The 24,398-nt window shown below is 40.3% G+C and overlaps 1 protein-coding gene across 2 annotated transcripts; it reads right to left on the reverse strand.

Annotated features, from left to right (window-relative positions):
* Positions 1-1,337: 1,337 nt before the first annotated feature.
* On the reverse strand, positions 1,338-22,829 carry tasor2 (transcription activation suppressor family member 2). 2 transcript variants are annotated; one of them, XM_084017140.1, is made up of 22 exons: positions 21,974-22,829; positions 21,551-21,699; positions 21,184-21,279; positions 21,011-21,083; positions 19,315-19,406; positions 19,068-19,205; positions 18,772-18,905; positions 18,655-18,671; positions 18,420-18,519; positions 18,217-18,311; positions 18,006-18,112; positions 16,948-17,020; positions 16,762-16,833; positions 14,510-16,657; positions 13,386-13,695; positions 12,729-13,191; positions 4,833-9,137; positions 3,753-3,875; positions 3,177-3,330; positions 2,969-3,074; positions 2,524-2,705; positions 1,338-2,020 (listed from the first exon to the last, which is right to left on the reverse strand). In XM_084017140.1, the coding sequence occupies exons 1-22, from the start codon at positions 22,005-22,007 to the stop codon at positions 1,923-1,925; spliced, it is 9,069 nt and encodes a 3,022-aa protein (XP_083873266.1). In that variant the 5' UTR covers positions 22,008-22,829; the 3' UTR covers positions 1,338-1,922. The 2 variants fall into 2 exon arrangements, with proteins under 2 accessions (XP_083873266.1, XP_083873265.1); XM_084017139.1 differs by having other exon boundaries at positions 13,386-14,133; positions 21,974-22,828.
* Positions 22,830-24,398: the final 1,569 nt, after the last annotated feature.

Here is a 24,398-nt window from a genome sequence, read left to right on the forward strand (position 1 = left end):
GCCACATCCGCTCTGCACAGTCAACTGAAGGTGTAGAAACCGTCAACGATGATTCAGGCTGACAGACTTTACAGATATGGCGGCAACACGTATAGGAGCAGTTCAGCTTCTATTTAAGCATGAATGTTGTGCAGGCCATGCCTTTGACAGTCATTTAATTAGTCCAATTTGATTTCCTGTTAAGTTTTCGAACATCAAGTAGGCAGAGATTTGGTGAATTATTGGGCTAGCAAACTTTAGCTCCAGTGGTGAGGTTGTCAAATACTTCAGATTTTCATAATTATGGCTTATACCAATTCTCGTTTATTTAAGACAGATCCCAATCTTACAGAGCTCAGGCAAGCTGTGCTATCAAACTTTTTTTTACATTTTATTTGGTTACAAATATTAGGCTAATTACTCATTAATCATCAGTGTTATCCATTTTATGTATTCATTTTGAAGCCACTGCATATTTGTTTTTACATTCCCTGTTATGGTGTATGTATTAATGGTATTGCGAGTGAGTGAGTGCATCGCTGTGTCTGTCTGCGGCTAATCTCACATGCTGCACCAAACTGCTCAAGGACATCTCATGGTTTCTCAAAACGTTCTTCGTTCACTAACTGGCACTGTTCATGCACAAGTATGTTCAAGCGACGGCCAGACCGGTCTTGAGCACCCCACCAGCGACTCCATCACATCTCTGCAAACGTTACACCAAATTGTAAAAACACGTTAAACTGGCCACATATTGGGAATCTAAATTAATACTTTCTCAAATTAAAACATAACCAAGTTACATGGCTCCACAACTTACAAGAATACAACCAATGATTAAGTTAGCCAATCTTGGGTTGTCTCCATTCAATCAAACATTACAGCAGTGGTTGTTTCAGACACACATGGCAGAAATCTGCACTCCTTAACACCTTTTTACTTTTATAAGTTTAACATTATCCTTCTCATCATATCTGCTAATCAAATTTTCTCTAGTTCATCATAAATCTGACTTTTAATGTTTGCAACCTGTGTTTAATGTGCTGCTGCAGTGGACACCTGTCAAAGACATTTTTGTTTTCAGTGAGGTTCTCTACTAGTTAAAAGTCCTTACTTATCATTTTCTAATTCATGTGTTATGTGTCAGTTTACCTACACAAAAAAATTAAAGGCGGCAAATTTGCTTATTTGAGTCTATTCCTTTTACAGCAATATTTACAGCACTTCATCTTTCACTTGTAAACAGTTGTGGGCCCGATTTTCTAAGCGTGGTCTGTGAGTGGGAACACATAGTGTAGTGTGAGAATCTCGCTCAAAGTGTATTTCTTCGGTCCGGGTGATTATTTAAAGCAAAACAATTCAAGAAACTGTTTTATTCTCAGTCATAGGGCTCTGTACAGTCATAAAATATAAAGATTTCTTAGTAATAATGTTCAATTGCTCCAACTCATCAACGCAGCAATAGTTAAGGATCACTGTCAGCAACCATGACAGTCAACATTAGTATACTTAAACATATACAGTATACACCATTTGAAAACAGCCTAATTTAGCTTTGTTGCAATATCTCAAAATGTACTTAAATGCTAATGCTAATAATGATTGTGCTGCAAATGTATGAAGAAAAGATTTGAACAAAAACAAATATAAACTGTAAAAAAAACTTTACAATAAAATGATACAAAATACATAGTGTATACAATACACCTGCCTGTACATGAACATATGTATCACTCTATTCATTAACTGAATGATAACTTAGTTGACAAATGAAACAAAAATAAATGTCAAATCATTACTTGAGAAGTATTGCTCCATACAATGTATTATTGGAAATCAGTATAAAATTATAAATTAGGGTTCTCCTCACATCCAGTGAGCGTTTTTCCATCGTCATGTTCTTGAATTAGCACAACTTGTGTGTCCATCTGACCTTTGCCAGGTCAGGCTGTAAATGTTTTGCTTGGAGAACACGTCAGGAAAGAGTCAAAAGTCATTGTTAAAATTCCATTCTTTCCAAACGAGCTGTCTGCTGTTGTATCTGTGAGAATAAGAAAAACATGTCATTACTTTTTATGCGATTTATTATGTTTATATTTACCGTCATCAGCAGTCGCTGGCAGGTTGATGTAATTAAAAAGAAAAATGACAACTGTACAATAACTAATACCTTTACAGGCACAATGCAGAAACTCAACAAGTACCATGTGATCATTTGTATCGTCCTATCTGACTCACCCGATGTAGATTGTTGGTACAATTCTGCCATTGGCCGTATCTCATATGGCATTCTCCTCCCTTCTGCTATCTATCTATTTTGCATCCTGTGCTTAGTGCCGCCCAAGACGACTGTGATTGGTTTGAAGAATTACTTAACAAAGACTAATGTCCACTGAAGTAATTGGTCTTAATTCTGCATTAGAGGTGTTTACAAAATCTTGCACAGCTTCAAAATATAATATAATCTTCAAAATTAAACCATAATATCATGCGACCCAGTGAATATAAAGGTACAGTTAATGTATTTGTGCATTAGTATCTCACCGGTTATAAAAACAGTGTAACGGGCTGATATATTCTGGACCTGCAAACGGACCAAACATGTGAGATAGTCAGGCAGATCTTTTGACATGAGATCACACTCATGATAAGGCAAGACGTCCAATATGCCAGCATCTTGGCAAAAGTTTAGGAAGTGCTTCTTCTCTTTGGCCTCTGCACTCAACCTGAATATAAGAGGAGACATGATGTTCAGAAAAGCAACATTTTAACATTTTTGTAAAGTGCACAATCAGCATCAGTCTTTCATAAAATGATAGCAAACACTGACAGCTGTGAAAATATGAGAACATTGTGTGAAATATCTGAATGAAAATATAGAGTATATAGTAAAAGTATATATATAAAAAAAAACATGAATTACCAAAACGCCTGTAAAGTGCTACATGGGACATTTAAACATTTTTTTTTTTACAAATTGAACCCCTACCTTGCATTTTCTTTCAGCCGACGGCTGTCTCTGTAGTGCAGCATCCATTTCCACTTCCCCATTCTGCTTAGCTCTTGCAAGATTTCCGACATTTTTTTCATGTTGCCTTAAAATTCATACAAAAATTAATATTATGAGTCAAACTGGCTGCATACCTGACAAGATCTTAAACAACAAAAATGTGGTATTCATTTAAAAGTTCACATACAAAGGCTGAGGGGCTCCAGTGCTGCACTGTCGAGCATTATACAGCCACCCCTTGTGAAGAGCTCCTGGTGAGTGAGATTCACAACATCATCTGGTTCGTCAATTCCGGCAAACTGCACAGCCGATGACTTCTTCAGCTCGAGCAAATGCGGGACCTGAGAAAGCAGAAAGCATTCATTTAAGTTGCCGTTGGTGAATTTTAGGATGTTTTTTTTTTTTATTATCATATTTGCTCAAACTGTCACTATATTGTAATAGTGTACATGAGACACATAATCTGTGAAAAAAAAAAACAGATTCCTCTGCCTCTCCCTTGTGCTTCTGATGGAATTTGCAAGACTTCACCTCGCTCAAAGGAAAGTAAGAGGTAGGAGTAGCAAGCTGGTCTTCCGTATAAACTCAACTGGCTTATGGCAAGTCGCTGGGGGGTCTCATGTACTACTGTCAGGGTATATTGACAAATATTATTATTATTATGTTATTTCTTTATTAAATTTACCAACTGCCGCTCTAATTCATGATCACTGCAAAAGTCCTGTCTTTTTCCCACAACTTTTTCCACCAGCTGATCAATTACCTCACAAATGTGCTCTGCAATGTCTTCATTCCTGAGGATAATGAGTAGAGATGAAGAACTATCCTCCGCAAGGAAGAACTCAGATGGCTGTACAGCAGTGTGGCCCTCCGCCTCTAATTGTGCCTTTTGAAAATTGAAAGGAAATCAACCAAATTTTAACAATGATTAGTTCTGTCTTGACTTGCTTTAATACATTTTGTGATTGGCTGTATGACATCCTTGAATTCGGGATTCCTTTAATATTATCTACTCAGTGCCCTTTTTTCAAATGTCAAACAGCACAACAATAACTGGTAAGGAGTAGTAGTCGATATGTAGTCAGACATTACATTTAATAAGACACAAAATGCTGGAAATGCCTCAGTTTTGGCTAATACATTACACAGGGCTGTCAAATATTCTAAATTCAAATATATATTTGAATAGTAAAAAAAAACTTCACTATACAATTATTACTAAATAGTTGGATATGAAAATGAATATTCTATTGTGAAAAAAAGCAGCACTATCAGGGCTACCTCACTTTCAGTTCAGTAGTAACAGTGGACACAATCCACAAAAATAGATATGCAAATAGCTCAAATCTATGTGTTTTTTAAGAATGAAATAAGGAACATTGGGGCAGTCACTGCAACATTGCCATTTGAGTGACAGAATGACTACTGGAAAATACTGAATGAGTTATTACTTGTTACTATTTAGTACTGAATGTACTAGGTATTGCAGGCAGCCAAAAGTGAAAATGTGGCAAAAACAATACATTTTGCTGCCTGGCTGGTCTGACTAGCTACTCAAGCTCAAATTACCACCGTATTTAATGTTTGTCCGTTTGTCTTTATCTTCCCTGAATGTGTGACGGTACATTTGCTGTGCGATCAACTTTAATCCAAGTTAACCACAACCTCTAACTCCATTAAGGAGCAACAACACATTTGAACTGGCACCTTCTAAATGGGATGAGTGTTACATAAACAACATTTTGGGTGGCATATCAGTAATGCAAGCTTTAAATTGTATATATTTGAAGAAATATAGTTTATAGAAATACTGCATTGGAAGTGTGTTGAAAACAAGTCTTACCTTTGTTCTCTCAAAGAAGGCATCATCTGACGTCACTAATATGTAGAATCTGTACTTTGTTCTACAGGATTTCTTCACAACGGATTTCAGATTACCACCCAAACTTTCATCCATTTTTCTCTTCATTTGATCACAGCGGTCAAAATGGTTACTTGGTTCAGTCTTTGGGTGACCGCTATCCATTCTTAAGTGTTTAGGTCTAGATGGGACCTTTTTGACAGCACAAACATCATTCATCATCGCCTTGTATTGCCTGGCACACTCTGAAGTCACACTATGAACTCCAGCATGGTTCATGTGCTTCCCTGTTCCTTGAGAACATTTTTGAGGATGCAAAGTCTTCTCTTCCTCCCACAGGTCCTTCCTGTCAGACATGTCAACCTTTATTTTTTGTCCAAGTAATGGTGCATCTAAATATGCCTTCAAGTCATCCACTGAATCCTCTTGCTCCTCTAGATTGGAAAAGTGCACAGTCACAGGACTAGCGCCAGGCAAATTCAGTCTGTCTTGTGTGTCCTGTTGGCGGATGGGTCCCTTCCTGCTCCTTTTCAAAAGCTGCTTCATTTGTTCAGAGAAGATGAGGCACTCCTGCTCCATTGACGCCTCAGTGGGATCATCTTGTATGCACCTATGAGAAACCTGCTCCAGGAAAGAATACGATCTCTTCCGACTGGTGTTATAGACCGTACACATGAGTAAGCCGCCGTCTTCGTGATCTGCATGTGAAGTCGATGCATCAGAGCAGGCTTTATGATTCATCTTAATGTTCTCTTTAGCCGTTTGCCCGACTTTCTCAAGAACACTACATGTCACACCTTTGGTTCCATCAACAAGTTTAGAGTAATGTTTTTTAGATTCAAAAGACTGCACGGCGAGAGATGATGAAGGGATCTTCTTTGAAATGTTTTGTGACTTACTGTCACTAAGGTTTGATAGCCAACTACTCTTTGACGAAAGCTCAATGGCCTCTTGTTTTTCATCATTTAGCCCATCAGAAGTACTCTCAAGACTTTCGGCCTTTTTCTCCAAGAGCATGGTAGTGGGTAAGGTGTATGTGACTACGGGGGTTTTAGTCAGTTTATTTTCAGGAAAATGTGACATTACATCGTTTTGAATTTGTCCGTCTTCAGACATGTAATCTGCTTTGCTGCTGCTGTCATCACTCTTAGATGGTTTCACTGCCATGACAGGACGCTGGCTGCATGGACGTGTTTCATGACTTAAATTGGTCGGTGATGTTGTTTTATGTATATCTTGGCTAATGTTTAATTTAATAGCTTGCAAACTCTCAGTAGAGGGACCGATTCTGTGGGGATGACAATAATCTTGCCCTGGTGGTGTTTCCTGTGATTGATCTGTTCTTTCAAAATAGTGTTGACCTGATGAGTCAGTTTTCTGTAGCTTCAGCTTTGCATCAAGTACTTCCTCTAATTTACTGAAAGCTGACAGGAGAAAGTGACCCGTTGATTCTGTGTGCAGTTCTTGTGAGGTAGAGGCGGACTGCACTGCTGGTGTTGTATTGTTCATCTTCTTGTCCTCAAAGTGAAATGAGGTGTGGCTTGGGGCTAAACTAGTGGCGATGCACTTGCTTCTGGGGTTAGGTGTTTGATCAAGAGTTTGTTTGATATCAGCTGTTTCAATCTGGCTTATTGTGTTAGTGTGGCTTGATTTGGAGAGAAACTTGTCTATACTTAATTCACATTCAGGGTGACGATCATGATGAGGGTTGGCATCAACTGTAGACTGTTCACTCATACTTAAAGCATAAGCACTTGTACTACCAGGGTCAGAGAAAGTTAAGCAATCATATGGTTTCTCATCCATTGTTGGGGTAGAGCACCGCTGGTCAGACGTACTTTCAGAGACTATTGGCTGGTTTGTTTCACTTACATCGATAAATGAAAGTGATATCTTGCCAGTAGACAGCTCTGCATTTTGACTGTACATTTGAGATGAACTGCGTGCTCCTGTGGGTAGGATCGTTTCAGGGGAGGTAGTTTCACTGAATGGTATTTCTTGCTGGCCCTGAACAACTTCTTCAACCTTGCCATCTGAGTGTGAATCATGTGGTTGTACTGTCTCCTCCCCAGAGGAGTATATTCCTATAAATGGAATAACAACCTCACTATGGCTCTTTTCAAATCCCTTATTTGTTGGGATCCATTTAGGATCCGTGTCTTTAGTCAGTGCCACTTCAGCTTTGCACAGAGATGAATCAGACCGATGATCAAATAGTTCTTTTTCAGTTGTGCTATCCACCGTTTGCTCTCCTTCAGTTGATTTGGTATCCCGATCATAATGATCATCACTACTCAGATTGATGGTTGCGATTACTTTGTTTTGGCTTTCTGTTTCATCACCGTCTGGGGAATTTGACCCATCTGTGCAAGACCCATCTAATGAACACTTCTTCTCATCAGACATGGGCAATGTTGTCTTCCGATATAGTGTTGTGTCGAGAAAAATATCGTTTTCTGAACCTTTCTCAAACATAGGTTCATTCGAAATAGGCTCTGTTTCTGATAGAGCATGAGGAAGTTCTTCTAAAATGAGATCTTCACATGTAAATGCACTGCCATTTTCACACGGCTTTCTCAACTGCAAATCACGACAGGCATCTTCTATGTTGTCGGCTTGAGATGGCTGCTCATCCAATGGTGGATTGGGATCACTCTCCGAGATGCAGTCCTTCTTTACAGAGTCTGGGCCGTCACACATCATAGACATTGGTTGATTGTTCAAATCACTGTCAGCTTCCATATGTGAAACGCAACTGTCTTTCTCATCAAGTCCATCTTCTTTTCCAAAGTAATCTTCAGCTTTGTGTACTGTACAACAATCCACATCTTCAGCCTTACCCGGTGAGACTGATTTAGACTCCTCTCTCGATAAACGCTTCTCATTCTTTGAAAGATTTACATTGCAGACTACACCTGAGTCTTCATTTGTTGAATCTTCATTTGTATGAAATACGTCTGGAGAAGGTTCTACATTGCCTTGTTGGTATGGCTTTTCTTTCACTTGCCAGTTTTCCCCATCTTTGGATTCGATTTGATCATGTTCAACAGTATGAACCACGTCACCTGCTTCTTTGTGTACTGTACAACAATCCAAATCATCATCCACATATTCAGCCTTACCCGGTGAGACTGATTTAGACTCTTCTCTTGATAACTGCTTCTCATTCACTGAAAGATTTCCATTGCAGACTACACCCGACTCTTCATTTGTTGAATCTTCATTTGTATGAAATACATCTGGAGAAGACTCTACATTGCCTTGTTGGTATGACTTTTCTTTCACTTGCCAGTTTTCCCCATCTTTGGATTCGATTTGATTATGTTCAACAGCATGGGCCACATCACCTGCTTCTTTGTGTACTGTACAACAATCCACATCTTCATTCACATATTCAGCCTTACCCGGTGAGACTGATTTAGACTCTTCTCTTGATAACTGCTTCTCATTCTCTGAAAGATTTCCATTGCAGACTACACCCGATTCTTCATTTGTTGAATTTTCATTTGTATGAAACACGTCTGGAGAAGGTTCCACATTGCCTTGTTGGTATGACTTTTCTTTCACTTGCCAGTTTTCCCCATCTTTGGATTCGATTTGATCATGTTCAACAGCATGGGCCACATCACCTGCTTCTTTGTGTACTGTACAACAATCCACATCTTCATTCACATATTCAGCCTTACGCGGTGAGACTGATTTAGACTCCTCTCGCAATAACTGCTTCTCATTCTCTGAAAGATTTCCATTGCAGACTACACCCGATTCTTCATTTGTTGAATTTTCATTTTTAAGAAACACGTCTGGAGAAGGTTCCACATTGCCTTGTTGGTATGACTTTTCTTTCACTTGCCAGTTTTCCCCATCTTTGGATTCAATTTCATCATGTTCAACAGTATGAACCACATCACCTGCTTCTTTGTTAGAGTCTACCTCTTCATCCGTCACATATTTGGATGAATCCTTTCCATGTCTTTGGACTAAACTAATCTCTGTAGCCGCTGAATTTTCAATGCCACCTTTCATATCCGTCTTCTCATTGTTGTATTCATGTAATGCATGTTCAATTCCTGAGGCAGTCTGATAATGTTCTGGCTGAGCAGATACATTTTCCATCTCTTCTTGTGCAAGAACGATTGTTCCATCATCTTTACAAGAATCAACATCAGTGTGCTCCAGGCTCCCAGCTTTTTGCGCTGGGATAAAAGTCTTCTTATTTTCATAGTCACGTCCAACATCATTCACCTCATTAATAATCTCTGTTGTATGTAGCATCTTTTTGATACACTGGAAAAAGAAAAGAAAAAAACAGTATAAGAATGACTTATCTATTACAAATAACTTTCATTCAGTGAAAACAGTGACAGACAGTGGAGAGAAATTGTACACAGATGTCTTAACAAAGTTTTGCTGTTGTTACATATGGCAACCATTTAATTAAATGAATCAAGAATTTACTCCGATTATGTCCATTTCTGAATTCTCAGTTCACTGTGGAGGAATTTCTTAAGAATTAAAGGTGATATACAAATGGTCATTTTAAAAGGTGAAGTATTCCTTTAAGAAGATAGTTGCTGCCTGATATGAGTGTGCATCCGTCATCCATCTGGGAAGTCTGTGCATTACCAGAGTGCACCATAAGGCTGACAAAATAGACACTGCACAAGGCACTTGGAAATTGCTCAGAAAGTACACAAACATTGATACTACTTCTATGTCTATTTTTCTAGACAATAATTTTAACAAATGGCAAACCATCATGACCCAATTCACAATAGGCATTATCTGTAAGTCATGAGAAGAGCACATTTGTCCGACAAATCATTCTACAGAGCCTGAGTCGACTGCCAATCTCTCAATCGACTCGTCGCAGTGATGGAAAAAACAGTGATGAAACAAAAGGATAATTTATCATTCATAATTAATGACATAACTAATTAAAAATCAAAGAATATTCCTAAATGTGTTACTCTAGCACACGTATCTATCAGAGAACGAGATACATTTTTACTTTATAAATGATTCTCTAAAATCAGCAGGGGTAGGCATGTAAAAACAACTGTTTGCAACACACAACAGGTGTTTAGCCATGCCTCGTAAGGTGGAGAAACCAGCAGCCAAATGTGACTTCATAAAGTGCACAGCGCTTATTGACTCTGGCTCTCAAGTAACCAGTATTACCCACAGATACTGGCGTAATCATCCCATAATAAGGGAGCAAAAGCCACAGCCCTCTGAAATACCCATAGAGGGCTCAGGGGGCCAGAATGTGCCCTACACTACAGTGTCCTGTGCATTGAACTGAAAGTACTGGGAAAAGAGTTTAAGAGTTAAGGAACCAATGCCATTCATGCCTTGAGAAGTCACCTTCAAGCAGCCTATGGTCAGCAGTTTCTCAAGTGGGTCAGAGAAAGCCATCCAGAGTGGTATGCAGCTCTACTGAAAGTTGGAGGCACCAAACGGAGAGAAACAGATGACACAGTAGGCCCTGCTGTGAACATTGGCCATAAGGTGCTTTTCTGGTGGACTATGGTTTGGAGTTTTCTGATGATAAGCAGGAAGAAGCTCACAAGGAGGTAAACAATGAGCTGTGTCTGAGCTTTGATCAAGTGGTGGCTGGCTGTGGTGTGGACCATAGTTAAACCACAGTAGAGGATAAGCACAAGCGCTTTCTCCTTAAAGAGCTTGTGAAGAGGAATTCAGGGGTTTTTCACAAAGCATCCCACGGAGTATGGACACACAAAAATGGTACAGCATTAAATTCTCCTAGTTGACTAAGCCCTTTTGGCTGCCATATCGCAAGAACCCCTCTTCTCACTTTTCAGAGGCTCATGTTGCTTTGGTGATTTCAAATTCACCCATCACCTGATATATCTTGATGACCTCATTATCCTCTCTTAAACATTTGATGAGCATGTTTGTTTGATCAGCTTCAGGAACATGGATTTAATTTAAAGCCCTCCAAGTGCCAGCTTGTGAGGAAGGCAGTGTAGTATCTGGGACACTTGGTGTCCGCAGAGGGGATCGACCCAGTGAAGATCAGCAGGGTCCAGGACTGGGCGATGCCCACCAATCGAAAGGAATTGCTGCAGTGCCTGGGATTTGCAGAATACTATGTGCAGGGAAGCTCAACCCTAGATGCCAGCCTCACGACTGGTGACCCCAGAAAGAGTCATAGGAGTCCTCACTCACCTTTCTTCTTTTCTTGATTAATGAATGCAAGGAGGCATTTCGGTCACTTATAGAAAAGCTGCTCCCCTGCTGGGCTATCCAGCACGGGAGCAGTCCCTTGCTGGGCTATCCAGTCTGCCATTTGTCCTTCAGACTGACGCCTCCAGAGGGGGACTTGGCATGGTCTTGGCACAAGTGCAGGATGGAGCTGATAAGGACATAGCCTATGCCAGCAGAGGCTTGAACCCAGCAGAGACATGGTATCCTGCGCACACACTTGAGTTTTTTTAATCTGAATTGGGCAGTGACAGATAAATTCTATGACCATCTCTATGAGTGCCAATTCTCTGTTCAGACAGACAACAACCCCCTCAAGTATGTGAAGACCTCAGTGAAGCTGACATCTGGCTTCTGACATCCCAGGTTTCATTTTGACCTGATCTTTGGGCCCCCTAATAAGAACGAGCGATGCAGATACAGTGATAACATCCAAACTCCACATGACTATGTTTAGGTCAACCAGATGTCTAGGAATGCTAAGATGAAACAGAAAAAGTCAAGTCTTCAGTTCAGGGAATAGAGTCCTGGTCAAAGTGTTTCATGTGGTCGGCAGAAACTGGGAGATAGATGGGAGCCTCATTCATACATCATGGTGAAAAAGCAACCTGGTGTCCCTGTGTATGTGGTGCAACAAGTGGTTGTTGAAACAGAAAGGTTGATCGAAGGCAATCTCCTTACACAATGAGTGTTTCGCCCAGTAGAGCAGGTTGGTGAAGCAGTAATGCGGCGTTCACACCGGACGCGATAGACGCGAATACAATCGCGTGAGACGCGTGTATTGCGCCGCTTGATCATTTTGCACTATTCGCTTCATTCGCGTCATTCGCTTCAGATCGGATCGAGGTAGGCTATGCTAACACTGTAGCTGCTTAATCAACGAAAATAGTTCTTGGTACAGTCTCCCATTACAAATTGGTCCATGTCCAGAGGCAGTTTTGAACACCCTTATGAAAAGGCCAAAAGAAAGCATTGTCACCCTATCTGGAATATGGAAATGGGTCAAAGTCTTGGAGGGGAATCTATAAATGATTGCCTATTAGTTGGGCCTGGCCCCATGCAGCATTGCCAGTCAGGGCCTTTTCTGTCCTGGGTAACCAACACGTAACATAATGAAGGGCCTTGTACATGGTAAGTGAGCAGCAGGCAAAGGTGAAGGCCTTGTCTAGTGGAGCACTAGCTACTGAAACTAGCAGTCAGTATGTGGAATGTCCCCTTTGGTGGAGGAGCTGTGACTTATTCAGGGGGCAGAATGACAAACTATACGTGGTAGGGTATATTTCTGTTATCCTGGATAGAAGCTGGAGTCTCCATGTTTGGAGTTGTCCACTGTGCTGAGTTGAAAATTCTGTCAGAGGAGGCTGGAGACATAATGTCTGGGAGAGCCCTGTTCAAAGTCTCCATTGCAGAAACAACTGTTTGAAGCTTTAGCTTAAAGGTCTGAAGTGATTGGCAGGGAGTTTGTGACTTCCATTCAGGTCCCATTGCACTTATTGGTGGTCCCTTATGCTGATGATTGTAAATTCATTACATGACAATCACACAAATATGACTCAGTAATTGTTCTATGTTGTAAAGACCATCTGAAAATCATGCCAAACATTACATGCAAAATAGTTAGTCTTTAATGTAGTAACCATAGAATCAAACCTCAACTGTGACGTCCTCCTGTAGTCCCACAGATGGTTTAAGTGTGTTCAGTGCTTCACCATCTTCTTTCCAATCACTGGACACAGAAGTCTCTTTTCTGTTGACTTGTGGATCTTTAGTGACAATCTCTGCATTTGATTTTCTCAGAGACAAGTCCAAAATCAGAGATCCTTGGTCCAACGCAGAGTCATCTTTTTTGCTGAGGTCAAAAGCTTTTGAAATCAAAGGGTCTGCAGTGTCTGCTATACTCGGGACAGGAGCAAATGAGTCAGCCTTGAGCTCAGACTGAGCTGGAGCTGATGCTATTCCACCGGACATTTCCAAAGAATCACTCTCTTCTGAGCACAAGTTTGAGTCAACATGAAAGAACCTTGATGTTGACCGACTGTAGAACAGACCTATCCACATGTGGATGATTAGCTGCACCTCTTCACTGGTGTCTTGCATAGAGAAATCCCATGGGCTAAGAAAAATGTGAAATGTACAAAAAAAATAGTTAGTTTCTGATGATCATATTAACTGAATTAATAGTCAACTCCACCGCATATTGCTCACATTTTGTCAACCTGATAGCACAGAAATTATATGAACACTAAAGATACATTTTTACTTTTATTTTGAGCTACCTTATATAAATAAGTAAAACAATGTACATACCCATGCAAGGCTCGGATGATAGTTCTATCCTTTGGGTCACTTGTAAACTTGCTGTCTAGATTGAAGTCATAGTTTTCTTTCCATTGCTTTGTGACTTGGATAGATTCATCCTTGTTTACCAAGGTACGGGAGTGTCTGAACTTTCTTCTGCATTTCTTCAGGTATTCTGGAGTCCAGGGGTTTTGTCTTCCAGGTTTGTCTTCCAGGCCGACAGACCGGTGTAGTGTTTCAATTCCATTGGCATACATTGTCTGGTGATGGTGCAGCAGTCTGGTAGAACCACTTAAAGGGGATACCTGGAAAGGTGTACCTGGCAAACCCAACAGTAGAGAGGAAGACGGCGGCAGTGAGTAAGCATGTTCTTCAGATACCAAACCAACCAATTCACTGCTTCCCACAAGATGGCTTGGTGAAGGAGACTCAAGAGGCAGCATGGCTCTAACAGCAGGCTGTCTAAGCAGAGCATGAAGAACTGACGCTTGTTCAGCACTGGTTAGATCTTTTGTAAGGTCACCCTTCTTCAAACTTGGCTCAGGTTTTCTCTCAAGTGCTGGGTCTGGTTGTGGTGGAACCTGGTCTTTACTTGCACTGAGTGCCAAGTCAGCAAGTAAGTTCAAAGCATCTGTAGAGGAGCAAGCATTGTTCATTTTTCCCTTAACAGTCTTCCTGACAGAATTATCTCTAGAACACGCTTTGTATTTGCGTTTTTCACTGGCAAAACAAGCTGGGCTTTGAAAATGCAACCACCCTGTGAAGACAAAACAGAGGAGAAAAAAGAGAAACGGCATGAAGATAAAAAGTAGCACATTGAAAGCATTTGAAATATAACAATGTATTACTGTTAGGAACCTATGACCAACTTGTAAACTATGCCTTGTTTCAAACAAAGGGGTTGGTTTATTAAGTCAATAACTAATTTGGGTGCAGATGCAGAGGACAGGCAAAAATGCAGCATAAGCAAAGGCAGAGCTAAAGCAAACTATAAACTTGCAAAGCGCAGCGATAGAATGTTATGGTCAGATGCAGGTGATCCATGAAACAGGTCATACATATACTAAAGAGATGTCACATCATGCACAAAAAAACAAACATTCCAAATTTCAGAATTGTGAAATATGACTTACATTTCTTTTTAACATTTTCTGTCGAGATGTCTTGATGCTTTTTAAGCATTTTAATTCTTCCCCTTCTGGGAAAGATTGATGGAGGTCTTTGTATGATTTTAGTTTGTTTGTCTAAAATTGTTTGTTCTTTTGTCTCTGACAAGTAGTTCCCTTGTTGATTACCCTGCCCCTCAGTTTTCTGTATCTTATTGGGTGTCTCTTTAGGGGTCAGACCTAGGGCAAATGCAAAAATAGGGTCAACTGATAACATCTTTGAAACTTCCTTGACATGCACATTGGTGTCCTGGACACTTGTAATGGCATAATTTCTCTTCAGTATCGCAGTTTGTGAGTCAACTTTGTCCTTTTTGAGACAGGATTCAGTGCCCAAGACAGTATCTGCAGTTATTTCCTCTGATACAAGGAGATCAGATTTTCTCTTCCCTCTTAGAAGAACTGATTTTAATTTGCTCAACAGAAGTTCACCCTTTGTGGCAATCTTTCCTGGGGCGAGGGTATCAGTTTCTTTTTCTTTAATTGTTTTTGAGGGAGGAGTTGCTGTGCCATCAGTCTTTGAATCAAGAGAGTAGTGAGCATTCTTCAAAATCAATGAACCATTGACATCTTCCGGCAGCCTCAAAATACTGTGTTCGGGATTAAGATTGCCGACAACAACATTTAGAAGATGGTTCCCACGATCCTTGGATGCTTTTTCGCCCACTGCTGTGTCTGGAGTAGGGCTACGCTCTTGCTCCATTTCAACTGTGTCATGAGCATTTACAGAGGTATCAGACATTTTTTGAGGGCACTGTTCATCTTTTGTAGATTCAAGATCATGCTTTAAAGACTTTATCTGATCCGTAAAATCTACAGAGCCATGGGGAACCAAGACTCTTCCACATTCGCTGATGACTGGCTTTAAGGCCCAGCGCTCAGTTTTCCTTCTCAGAGGACAAGCTTCAAGGTCCATTACAACGCTGCTTTCCACACTCTGCATTCCAGGGTGTATTTTCTTTTCCATTGGTACTGCTAATTCCCCCGAAGCAGACCTCACCTTTTCCATTTTTGGTGATGATTTTTTAAATTTGCGTTTTCGCCTTTGTACTTTCGTTTGATCAATATTTGAAGGATTACTGGACTGTAAGTGACCTGATGGTTCCTTGGCCTGTTCTTCCTTCTGACTCTTCAAGTTGTCATCCTCCACTGGTATTTGTAGAGTGGGAATCTCAACACAAGCTTTAGATACCTTTTTCTGACCTTTGGAATGCCTCCAGTGTAGTTTTTTCCTTTTTGATTTTGTAAGATTGGTGACTTCAGGGAAATCCACAACAGTCTCATCATTCAGAGAATTCACTCCTGCCTTTTGTAATGTAGCTGTTGAAAAAACTGAAACCTGAAAGTCATTAGGTTTTGTTGCAGAAAAACTCTTGTCAGTGACAGTTCGCTCTGCCGAAGTGATGCTGACAATAAGCTCTGCAGGAAGGTCATCTGGTGTAGAAGGAGTCAGGACATTTGTTGCCTTCATGTCATCAGTTTCATTCACCACAGTCAGATCAGATTTGCCAGTGCTTTTTGTAGAAACCCCAGCTCGCAAATCATCTGGTACAACATTTTCAGGTACAGCTTTTAAGTCAAATTGTCCTTCGGCGCTGGGTGTACAACTGTCTTCAAGAGTTTCTCCATTTACAGGAGATCTCTGGTCTGTCAACTGTTGTTCTGAATCCACGCTAAAAGGTTTTGGGGCCTCCTCAGGAGATGACAGACAGATGTAGACATCTTCATCAAGGTCTTCTATTTGCTCCTCTTGTCCGGCTGCCAGGATTTCTGAAGCCTTGGACACCGGCAGTTGAAAAGAGATTGGTTTGTTCAAGTATGACCTGAAACTCTGCCATGCCCCGTTAGTCCACTCCGGGGATGAGTACAGGTGCTTGTGGGCAACCGGCACATCATACTGATCTGGAAAGATGCTGAGTTCCCTTGAGGGACTTGTTGCCAGCCCAGGATTTATCAGTGCTGTGTAACTCTGCATATGATGTGCCAAGACGTCACACAGTTCTTCTCCTGGGTCAATGGGTGCTTTCTCAACTTCGCCTTCTGCATAACTTAGCACTGGTAGAACCTGCAGGATTTCAGATGACATGGCACGCTTTCTCTGTCCAAATTTTGTGTCTGTAAAGAAGTCCAGAAAGAGTACTTGTTTAATCTCTGATTTTGTAATTATTAACTTGTAAAATGAAATGAAATATCCACTGTTAAACATATGCTGTAATGACCTCGCTGAATCACTTGTGAGTCTGGAAACACAAACATGCCTTGCAGGACATCAGTCGCACTGGACGCAGTATCTAGAGTAAAAAAGATGTTTGTTGCTCAGTTGAAGTGAATCATTGTTAAAATAAGTTCAGCAAGTTTTGTTGTCAGACTGACTACATAACACTATCATCATTTTCATATCTTACCATCATAAGTGAGGAAATTGGAGGAGTGCAACAGGATAAGAAAACCACCATCATTCAGTTGAATAGTGAGAGCCTGTGCATAAATGTTTGTAAGTACAAGATTTTGCATAGCAAGTCAAATTCAAATACAACATTATCATGCAGTGCAAACTGACAAAAAAAAAGATGTAAGGCATGGTACATTTCCAGTTCTGAAACTATTGACTAGACAATTGACAGAAAAAAAGTATAGTATAAGTACCGTAGATGACCATTTAGTAGCCCGGGCGTTTAATATGCTAAATCGACTTGGAGCCCAGGCGTTTATAAGAACCAGGCGCGTATTTGCAACAGGCTACAATTTATTTTTGCAATGAGCAGCACCAGACCATCATGCAAAGAACAAGGAGCTCACCATAGCACCATAGCACCACTGGAACAAAACTACTTTTCCCCCCCGACGCATCTTTATTGACATCAGACAATAAATACAAAGACAGTTTGTCTGTGTTGCCGCGACACAGGGAGCTGATCAGAGCAGTGTTATGAATGATAACGGAAGGGGGGGTCGATCGCGGTAATTTCAACACTGTACATTAGCGCATTTATCTATATCCCTATATCCCTCAGTCTAGCGCGCCTGTGTTTGTGTGTCTGTGTGTGTGTGTGCGCGCGCCTGCATGCGAGAGAGAGCGCGAGAGGAGGGGCTGACTGACAGAAGAGGTGAGAGCCGGTGAAGTGCTGTTAAAAAAAAACTTTTGTTTTCTGTGCAAGACTATGGTAAACACTTAATCGCCCGGGCGTTTAATTGAACTGGCGTTTATTATGCAAAATGAGGTCGGACCCCGGCGGCTATTAGAGCACAGGCGCGTATTTGCACGCGGGCGATTATTTGGTCATCTACGGTAATCACATTATAAATTGATTTCTTTAGGTTTCTGACTGTTGGCCACCCAAATAAAACAGCATTGTGGGCTCTGATAAATTGTGATGCACATTTGTGATATTTTTTTGACATTTCTGGAGTGACTGAATAAGCCCTATACTCTCTGACAGGTTGCTCATAAACAGAAACTCACAAGATCTTTCTCCTTGACTTCCTGCAGAAGTATGGAGAGTGAGTGAGTTCCTTCTTGCTCAGAAGAAACCAACACACACAGACTGAAATATAAGCCATCTATAAAGACTGAAAGACATAAAAAGCCAGATGGATTAATGACATTTTCAATAAATCTTTGTGTTGAAAATGTTACTCCTGTGTAATAAGGCTAATATTTTACTGCAGCACACCTTCACCAGAGAAGCAGGTTTCAAAGACAGCACTTGGCAACAGCTGTCGCAGATCTAACATGGTAATGGCTCGGTCAATTTTCACCACTGGTGGCCTTCAATGGAAACAGGACAAAGCACAGAAACATTGTTATATAATCTAAATTATCTGAAACTTTAAAGAATAAAAATTTGTTATTTTCTATGTGCATATTTTAACTTACAGTTCTGCCGGGATCAAGGCCCCTGATGCAGACCTCAGCCCAACATCAAAGAACTGGGTGCCTATTTGAAGCTGACCCCTCCACGGAAAGTAATGAAAAACTGGGGGGCAGATTATGAAATTTCTTTAAACAGTGGTCCAAATCAGCTGTTTATTGTGCTTGTATTTCTATTTGACAGCAATATGTATGGAGAAAGGCTGCAGCTACCGTTTGCTATTAATTACATGTTACTTACCAAGTTTTTTCTCCTCACTGAAAAGATAAATCAGGAAACAGTTTATTAGTATGACTAAACTACCGGTATTCTCAATCTGTATGAAAAGGTATTTGTGTAGCCGTAGTGATACAGTACCTTTTCTCCTGTGGTGCTTCAAGTTTTGCTTCGGTATCCGTATATGAAAATGATACAATGGCAAAAGGACAGGCAGCGCTGGGAGATTGAGTCGTCAGATTGCTTCCATCATCTAGCAGCTCATACACGTAATACTGCAACGACAAAACAAGCCACACTTGAGCTAGCTGCGGTCTATGCCCATGTTTTCTTAACAATATTGTGCTTACAAAGGTGCATTTTCAGACAGGCAAATAAGAGAGATGCAAAATGTCATCACTTTATGATTTTTATCACCAATCAATGTCTCGTCTTACCTGTGTTCTCTCAAAAGCAAGAAAGGAGCTGGTTTTGGCAGATACTGAAGGCAGCTGGTCAGACACATGACAGTCAAACCCCGCTGTGGGCATAGTGAAATTCTGGGTGTAGTTTTCTAGAACCTTTTTAACTCTACCCTGTTGGTAAAAACAAAAGAACAATGATGTTGATCACAAAATGTTTTCTCTCAATTAGAACACGATTACATACCTGCACAAGGATTTCACAATTTCTTTTTTTCAATACCTTCGTCAGCCTGATGATTGCAATGTATCCAGATTTCCCATGATACCAGCGATTTAGATCCAGACAGTCCGAGTACATTGATATGTAAACACCTGAATAAACACAGACAACTTTTATTTAATGTGTGTTCAGTTAAAATTAAATACAGGGAGGGTCACCTATATTTTAAAAAATATAATAAATTAATTCATAATATCAAATTGTCTTTCCAAAACAACTGACACTACAGCAGCAAAGCCACACCTTGAAATAAGAATGTGTCATGGCTGCCAAGGGCACACTGCACAATTAACTAACTGACTGACCTCACCCACTGCAGCTGAACATGACACTTTTTTACATTGTGCTCATTATACAGCTTATAATGAGCCACAATACAACTATCACAAGAGCTTTTTTAAGATAAAAATAAAAGTGAACACAGGGGGTGAACACAATAGACACTTTGGGCAAAGTTTTACTTGCACTTATAATCATGTTCTTAATGATTAGTTTCCATAAAGCAAACCAATACACTCTACTGATCCCAGAAGGAGAAAGTATAGTCTCCCAGCAGCAGAAAGTACCTATAATGGACACCAGATGATGGGACGTTAACAGTCACTTTCACTACTTGCAGTGTGTCTTGGTAGGGATTGTATTGTAACTTACAATTGAATATGAATGAGCATAGATAAGAAACTTGAATTTCTGAATGTAGGAGGCTAAACAAGAGGACACACCAGACTTGCAAAGCCAAACTGGATTTGCAAGTCTGGTGTGTCCCCTACCAGCAGTGTGCTAACAAAGTGAAGGAAGTTACGACATAGTAAGAAAAATACTAACTGTATAACCTTTCCAAATGTCTTTTTTTGGCCATCAAGAACCACAGTCATAAAGTTAAGTGATTATGTGAAGGTATTTGAGAAAGTCTGAAAGTAGCATTGCAATCGCCACAAGAATTAAAACAGATAAGAACAGTTGTAGATGTGAAGTATAACTCAGATTAACACCATGCAATGCTGCTACATTCAGTGACATGTGACACTGTCGTCTCATACAAGAACAACAAGGAATTTGACCACTGTTTCCAGCTGATAACTTCGCTCTTATCACAGCCTAGAGAATGAGGAGGGATAACAGCCAAAATGTTTGAGGGGAAATGTTTCAATTGTAAAGTTAAACATTAGAAAAAATATAAGAATACATGTTACAACGTATAAGGAAATGGACAATAAATGGTTAATTCTAAGTCTTTCTGCCGTCAACACAATCCATATCCTGTGCAACAGAATCATGTATGCGTTCCTGCTCTGCACCAACATGTAGTTTCTGTTTCACAACAGAAATACTTCCACTTTCAGTTGTATACATTTATAAAACTAGGCTAACTTGCTTTCACTTTCAAACGCAGGCATGCACTAGACACTCAACACGGAGCATTCCTTAGTTTAACGTGCACTGTGAATACTTTGGATAGGCTGTATGCATGGATGATGTCCTGGAAATGCCCATCAAGGTAAGCCGTAAGTAGATCTATGTTATTATTTTATAACAATTGTTGTGTACAAATCTTAACAGTGTTTTCTGGGAAGCAATATGACTTCTTGTTTGTGGCTGATCTGGCCTTACTAAAATGTCACAGTGATCTCACTACTGGTTGACAAAGTGACAGTATGAGAGGGAGAAAAATAAACCTCACATCCTCATAATTTACCGTTTGAGGGATCTCCCAGAGTTGTGCATGTGCTGTTTCCAGTGAGCACACCAGTTTCTCCAAGTTCATTGGCCTTAAAAAAACACACACACACACAATTTTGATGTCAGCAAGATCATAAAGATTTGTTGGAGCATGTTTCTTCTTATGGTGCCAACATGACAGTGTTTTACCTTGTTGACATCATCGAACAGCAAAAACGCAAAGGATTCCTTTAGATCCTCCTCTGAATATCCTTCTTCTCTTCTCTTCGCTCGGAAAGCAGAATACTGATAGGCAATGATAAGCAGGAAGCAGGAAGAAATCAGTTGGAAGCTGTCAAATGTAATGTCGATTTCATGATTGAGTTTCCTCTCATAGCATTAAAGGACTGTTCATTAACGATTCTCTGAGGGATACCAATTATTCAAGAGTAGTCACTGCTAATGGTCAAAAGGATATATATATTTTCTTTTTCTTTTAAATATATGTCTATTCATGACATCAAACATATCTGTTTAATGGCATACACGTGACACGAGAAATAAGATTCGGACTGACCTTTTCTTCCAGTGCTGGATTCTTCAGCAAAACAGCGGACTTATATGTGAAACACTGCTTTGACTCCTCATACAAGTACGCACTTTTAAGTGGGGGCAAAATATCGGTTTGAAAGACGTCAGAATACTGTGAGACAGGTACTAAAGAACCTAGAAGTGAACAAAAAAAAATAGAAACATGAGCATAACACACGAAACGGTGTTACGAAATAACAGAAAATTACGTTTTCGCTTTTCTACAGGGAAAAAAAAGTTTCACAAGCCTGGGACTGTTTGTACTGCGAGACAAAACGTCGTGTATACGCGTCCTTTTACATCTAAACATACAACAATAGATAGGTTTGTATTTCAAGTATAGTTAGGGGGGATACCCAAAACCACGTAGCCTAAGTGAAAGTTAATGTACACGCAGAGGACTCCTTACCTTTACTCGAGGCACCACCATTCCCACTTTCCATCGCTGAACACTTATGAAATCTGTCGTTCTCCTTTCGCCCTTCGTTGAAAACAGTTGGTTTTAAACATTACAACAGAAATGTGAAGTCCTGTATATCCGGTATCCAGTAAATCGTCCAAAGTAGCTCGAGCTTTCGCTGCGGTTTCAACAGACATATTAATGCGACAACCAGGAAGTTACAAAATACGCCGACAGTCCGGACACGTAGAAACAAAAGAAGAGATTCACTGAAATAGATTTTTTATCGGGTGGAAATCCGTTTCGTTGCGAAGCATCCAACGTGTTCACGCGGGGGTGATCGGCGCATAGTCCGTTTCGAAAAAGAAACAGAAACCTATCGTGGCGAAAGCATCCATCTTGAAAGTCTACACTGAACTGGGTGGTGTTGTTGAAGCTAGCTTGCGCCTGCGGGTCACCTCTCCCGTGTGTGCATTTTCCCCTCTTTCTTGTGAATAATTAACGATTGTTAGTCGTAAACGAGCTGACTGACATTGAAAAAAAAAAACAATCGTGTTCGTACCCATAACGTAACACTGACATATGAAGGTTAATGTGGATTCTACCAAATTATAGACCTACACTGCAGTTTAGTTTGTGTAACAGTAGATGGTGCGAGACAAGTTGGGATCAGTGCTAACTGCTAAACTACTGCACTCACACTTAGGCAGCACCAAACTTTACTCACAAGTTTAACTGCTGCCGGTTTTAGGTGAAGTATTTGTGGAAAGAAACCAGTATACAAGAGATCATTCTGCCTTGAGTGAGTTATTAACAAGTGCTTAGTAACCTGGTATGGGGTTGCTTTTACAACACCGTGTACCATATTTGGCACGGGTCATGTGTACTCTGGTATGGTTCGTATCAGGCATGAAATCCAACCGTACCATAACAAAGAAGTAGGACACTATTTAGAATGTGTTATAGTGGCCGTCACATTCAGACATAGCCATAAATTCAGTGGCATTGGTACTCTATGTTGTACAACCCGTTGTCTTGCTTTTAAGCTGGTTGTTCCAAGTCCCAACAAATATCTGTAAAACACTAAAATGCCCTGGGTTTCAATAGTCACGACCAAATTGTCACGTTTTCGCCACAATTAAAATAATAATATAATATTATAACGACGTTCAACATTTATCAGGTTGGGTCTCGTCATTATTACCTAACCCAATATAAAAACAAATAATTCAATGCTGATTATGTGTCATGTCAATCAACGCATAATTGTCAAGGCTGTTGCTATGACGCTGGTGACTCTTTCTGACAGAACCTGTCGGTATGCAAACAGTTAGCTGTCGTGTCATGTCATGTCCTTCATTCGTAAAGTGAAGATGAATGATGAAGATGCTGCATTCTGCACGCACCGTAAGAGTACACAGTGGGAATGCCGATAAAAGGATCATATTTAAGGCAGTCACATAGCAATATAAAGTCGCGTGCCTATGGTGCATGAGCTTCTTTCTAATTACGTATTTTCACAGTCTTACTTTAACAGTTTTACAATAAAATTAGATTTTCATAATGGGCAAAATTATCTATTAAATTGACGAACAAAAGTGTAATTCAAATTTAAAAAAGAGATTTGTCTCTTACTGTGACCACCATCCATCCCTTTTCTGAAATAAGGTCCCATGGTGGTCTACCAAGGGTGGGACTTTGCCTATATGCTGTGTGTAGCTGAAATCATGCCATTACCTGGAATTTGAAGAGAGAATTTTTTTTATCATACTAAAAAATAATACCATAATATTATATACGTATGTTAGTACGTTATAATGTAACAGAAGGAAGTGGGTGAACAGTGACTCCTACTGTTGAATTTAAACAGCTGCCTTAAAAGCTTTAAAACGCCAATTATTCATATGAGAAATTTCTGTAAAATACAATTTACAAAATTTCTGCTGATTCATAATTGACCCTTGGAAGTACCACGTTTGAACGCAGACTGGCCAATGATAGTGTTGCTATAGCTACAGCTCTGACCAGGGTCCAACAAATCAGGCTGTGCACAATAGACTTTCATGTACCGTTGCAGATTTTCTTCCTTTTCAGACTGCTTTTTCTGGATTTGGATTAATGGTTAAACGTTGTGCCTGTGGCGTGCATAGTGATACTTGTTAACATTAGTATGTTACAGAATGTCAACACTTCTATGCTACGCTAGCTGATGGTGTAATGATGCTGCTTTTGCTTTTTAACGATTGTAAACATTTATAAAATAATGGATTCCTACAGAGGGCTGCACGGTGGTGTAGTGGGTAGCACTCTCGCCTCACAGCAAGAGGGTCCCGGGTTCGATCCCCGGGTCGGCCCGGGTTCCTTCTGTGTGGAGTTTGCATGTTCTCCCCGTGTAAGCGTGGGTTCTCTCCGGGTTCTCCGGCTTCCTCCCACA

Source organism: Eutrigla gurnardus (genome assembly GCF_963514095.1).
Source record: "Eutrigla gurnardus genome assembly, chromosome: 9".
Lineage (NCBI taxonomy): Eukaryota > Metazoa > Chordata > Actinopteri > Perciformes > Triglidae > Eutrigla > Eutrigla gurnardus.

Bases quoted from the DNA above. Each gene is read 5' to 3' on its own strand.
- tasor2 (XM_084017139.1), bottom strand. From the start codon at position 22,007: ATGGAAAGTGGGAATGGTGGTGCCTCGAGTAAAG. The intron at 16,834-16,947 runs GTAAGATATGAA...TTTTTACTCTAG, and splicing joins CAATTTCCTCACTTATGATG to ATACTGCGTCCAGTGCGACT. The intron at 2,706-2,968 runs GTAGGGGTTCAA...TCTTATATTCAG, and splicing joins CGGCTGAAAGAAAATGCAAG to GTTGAGTGCAGAGGCCAAAG.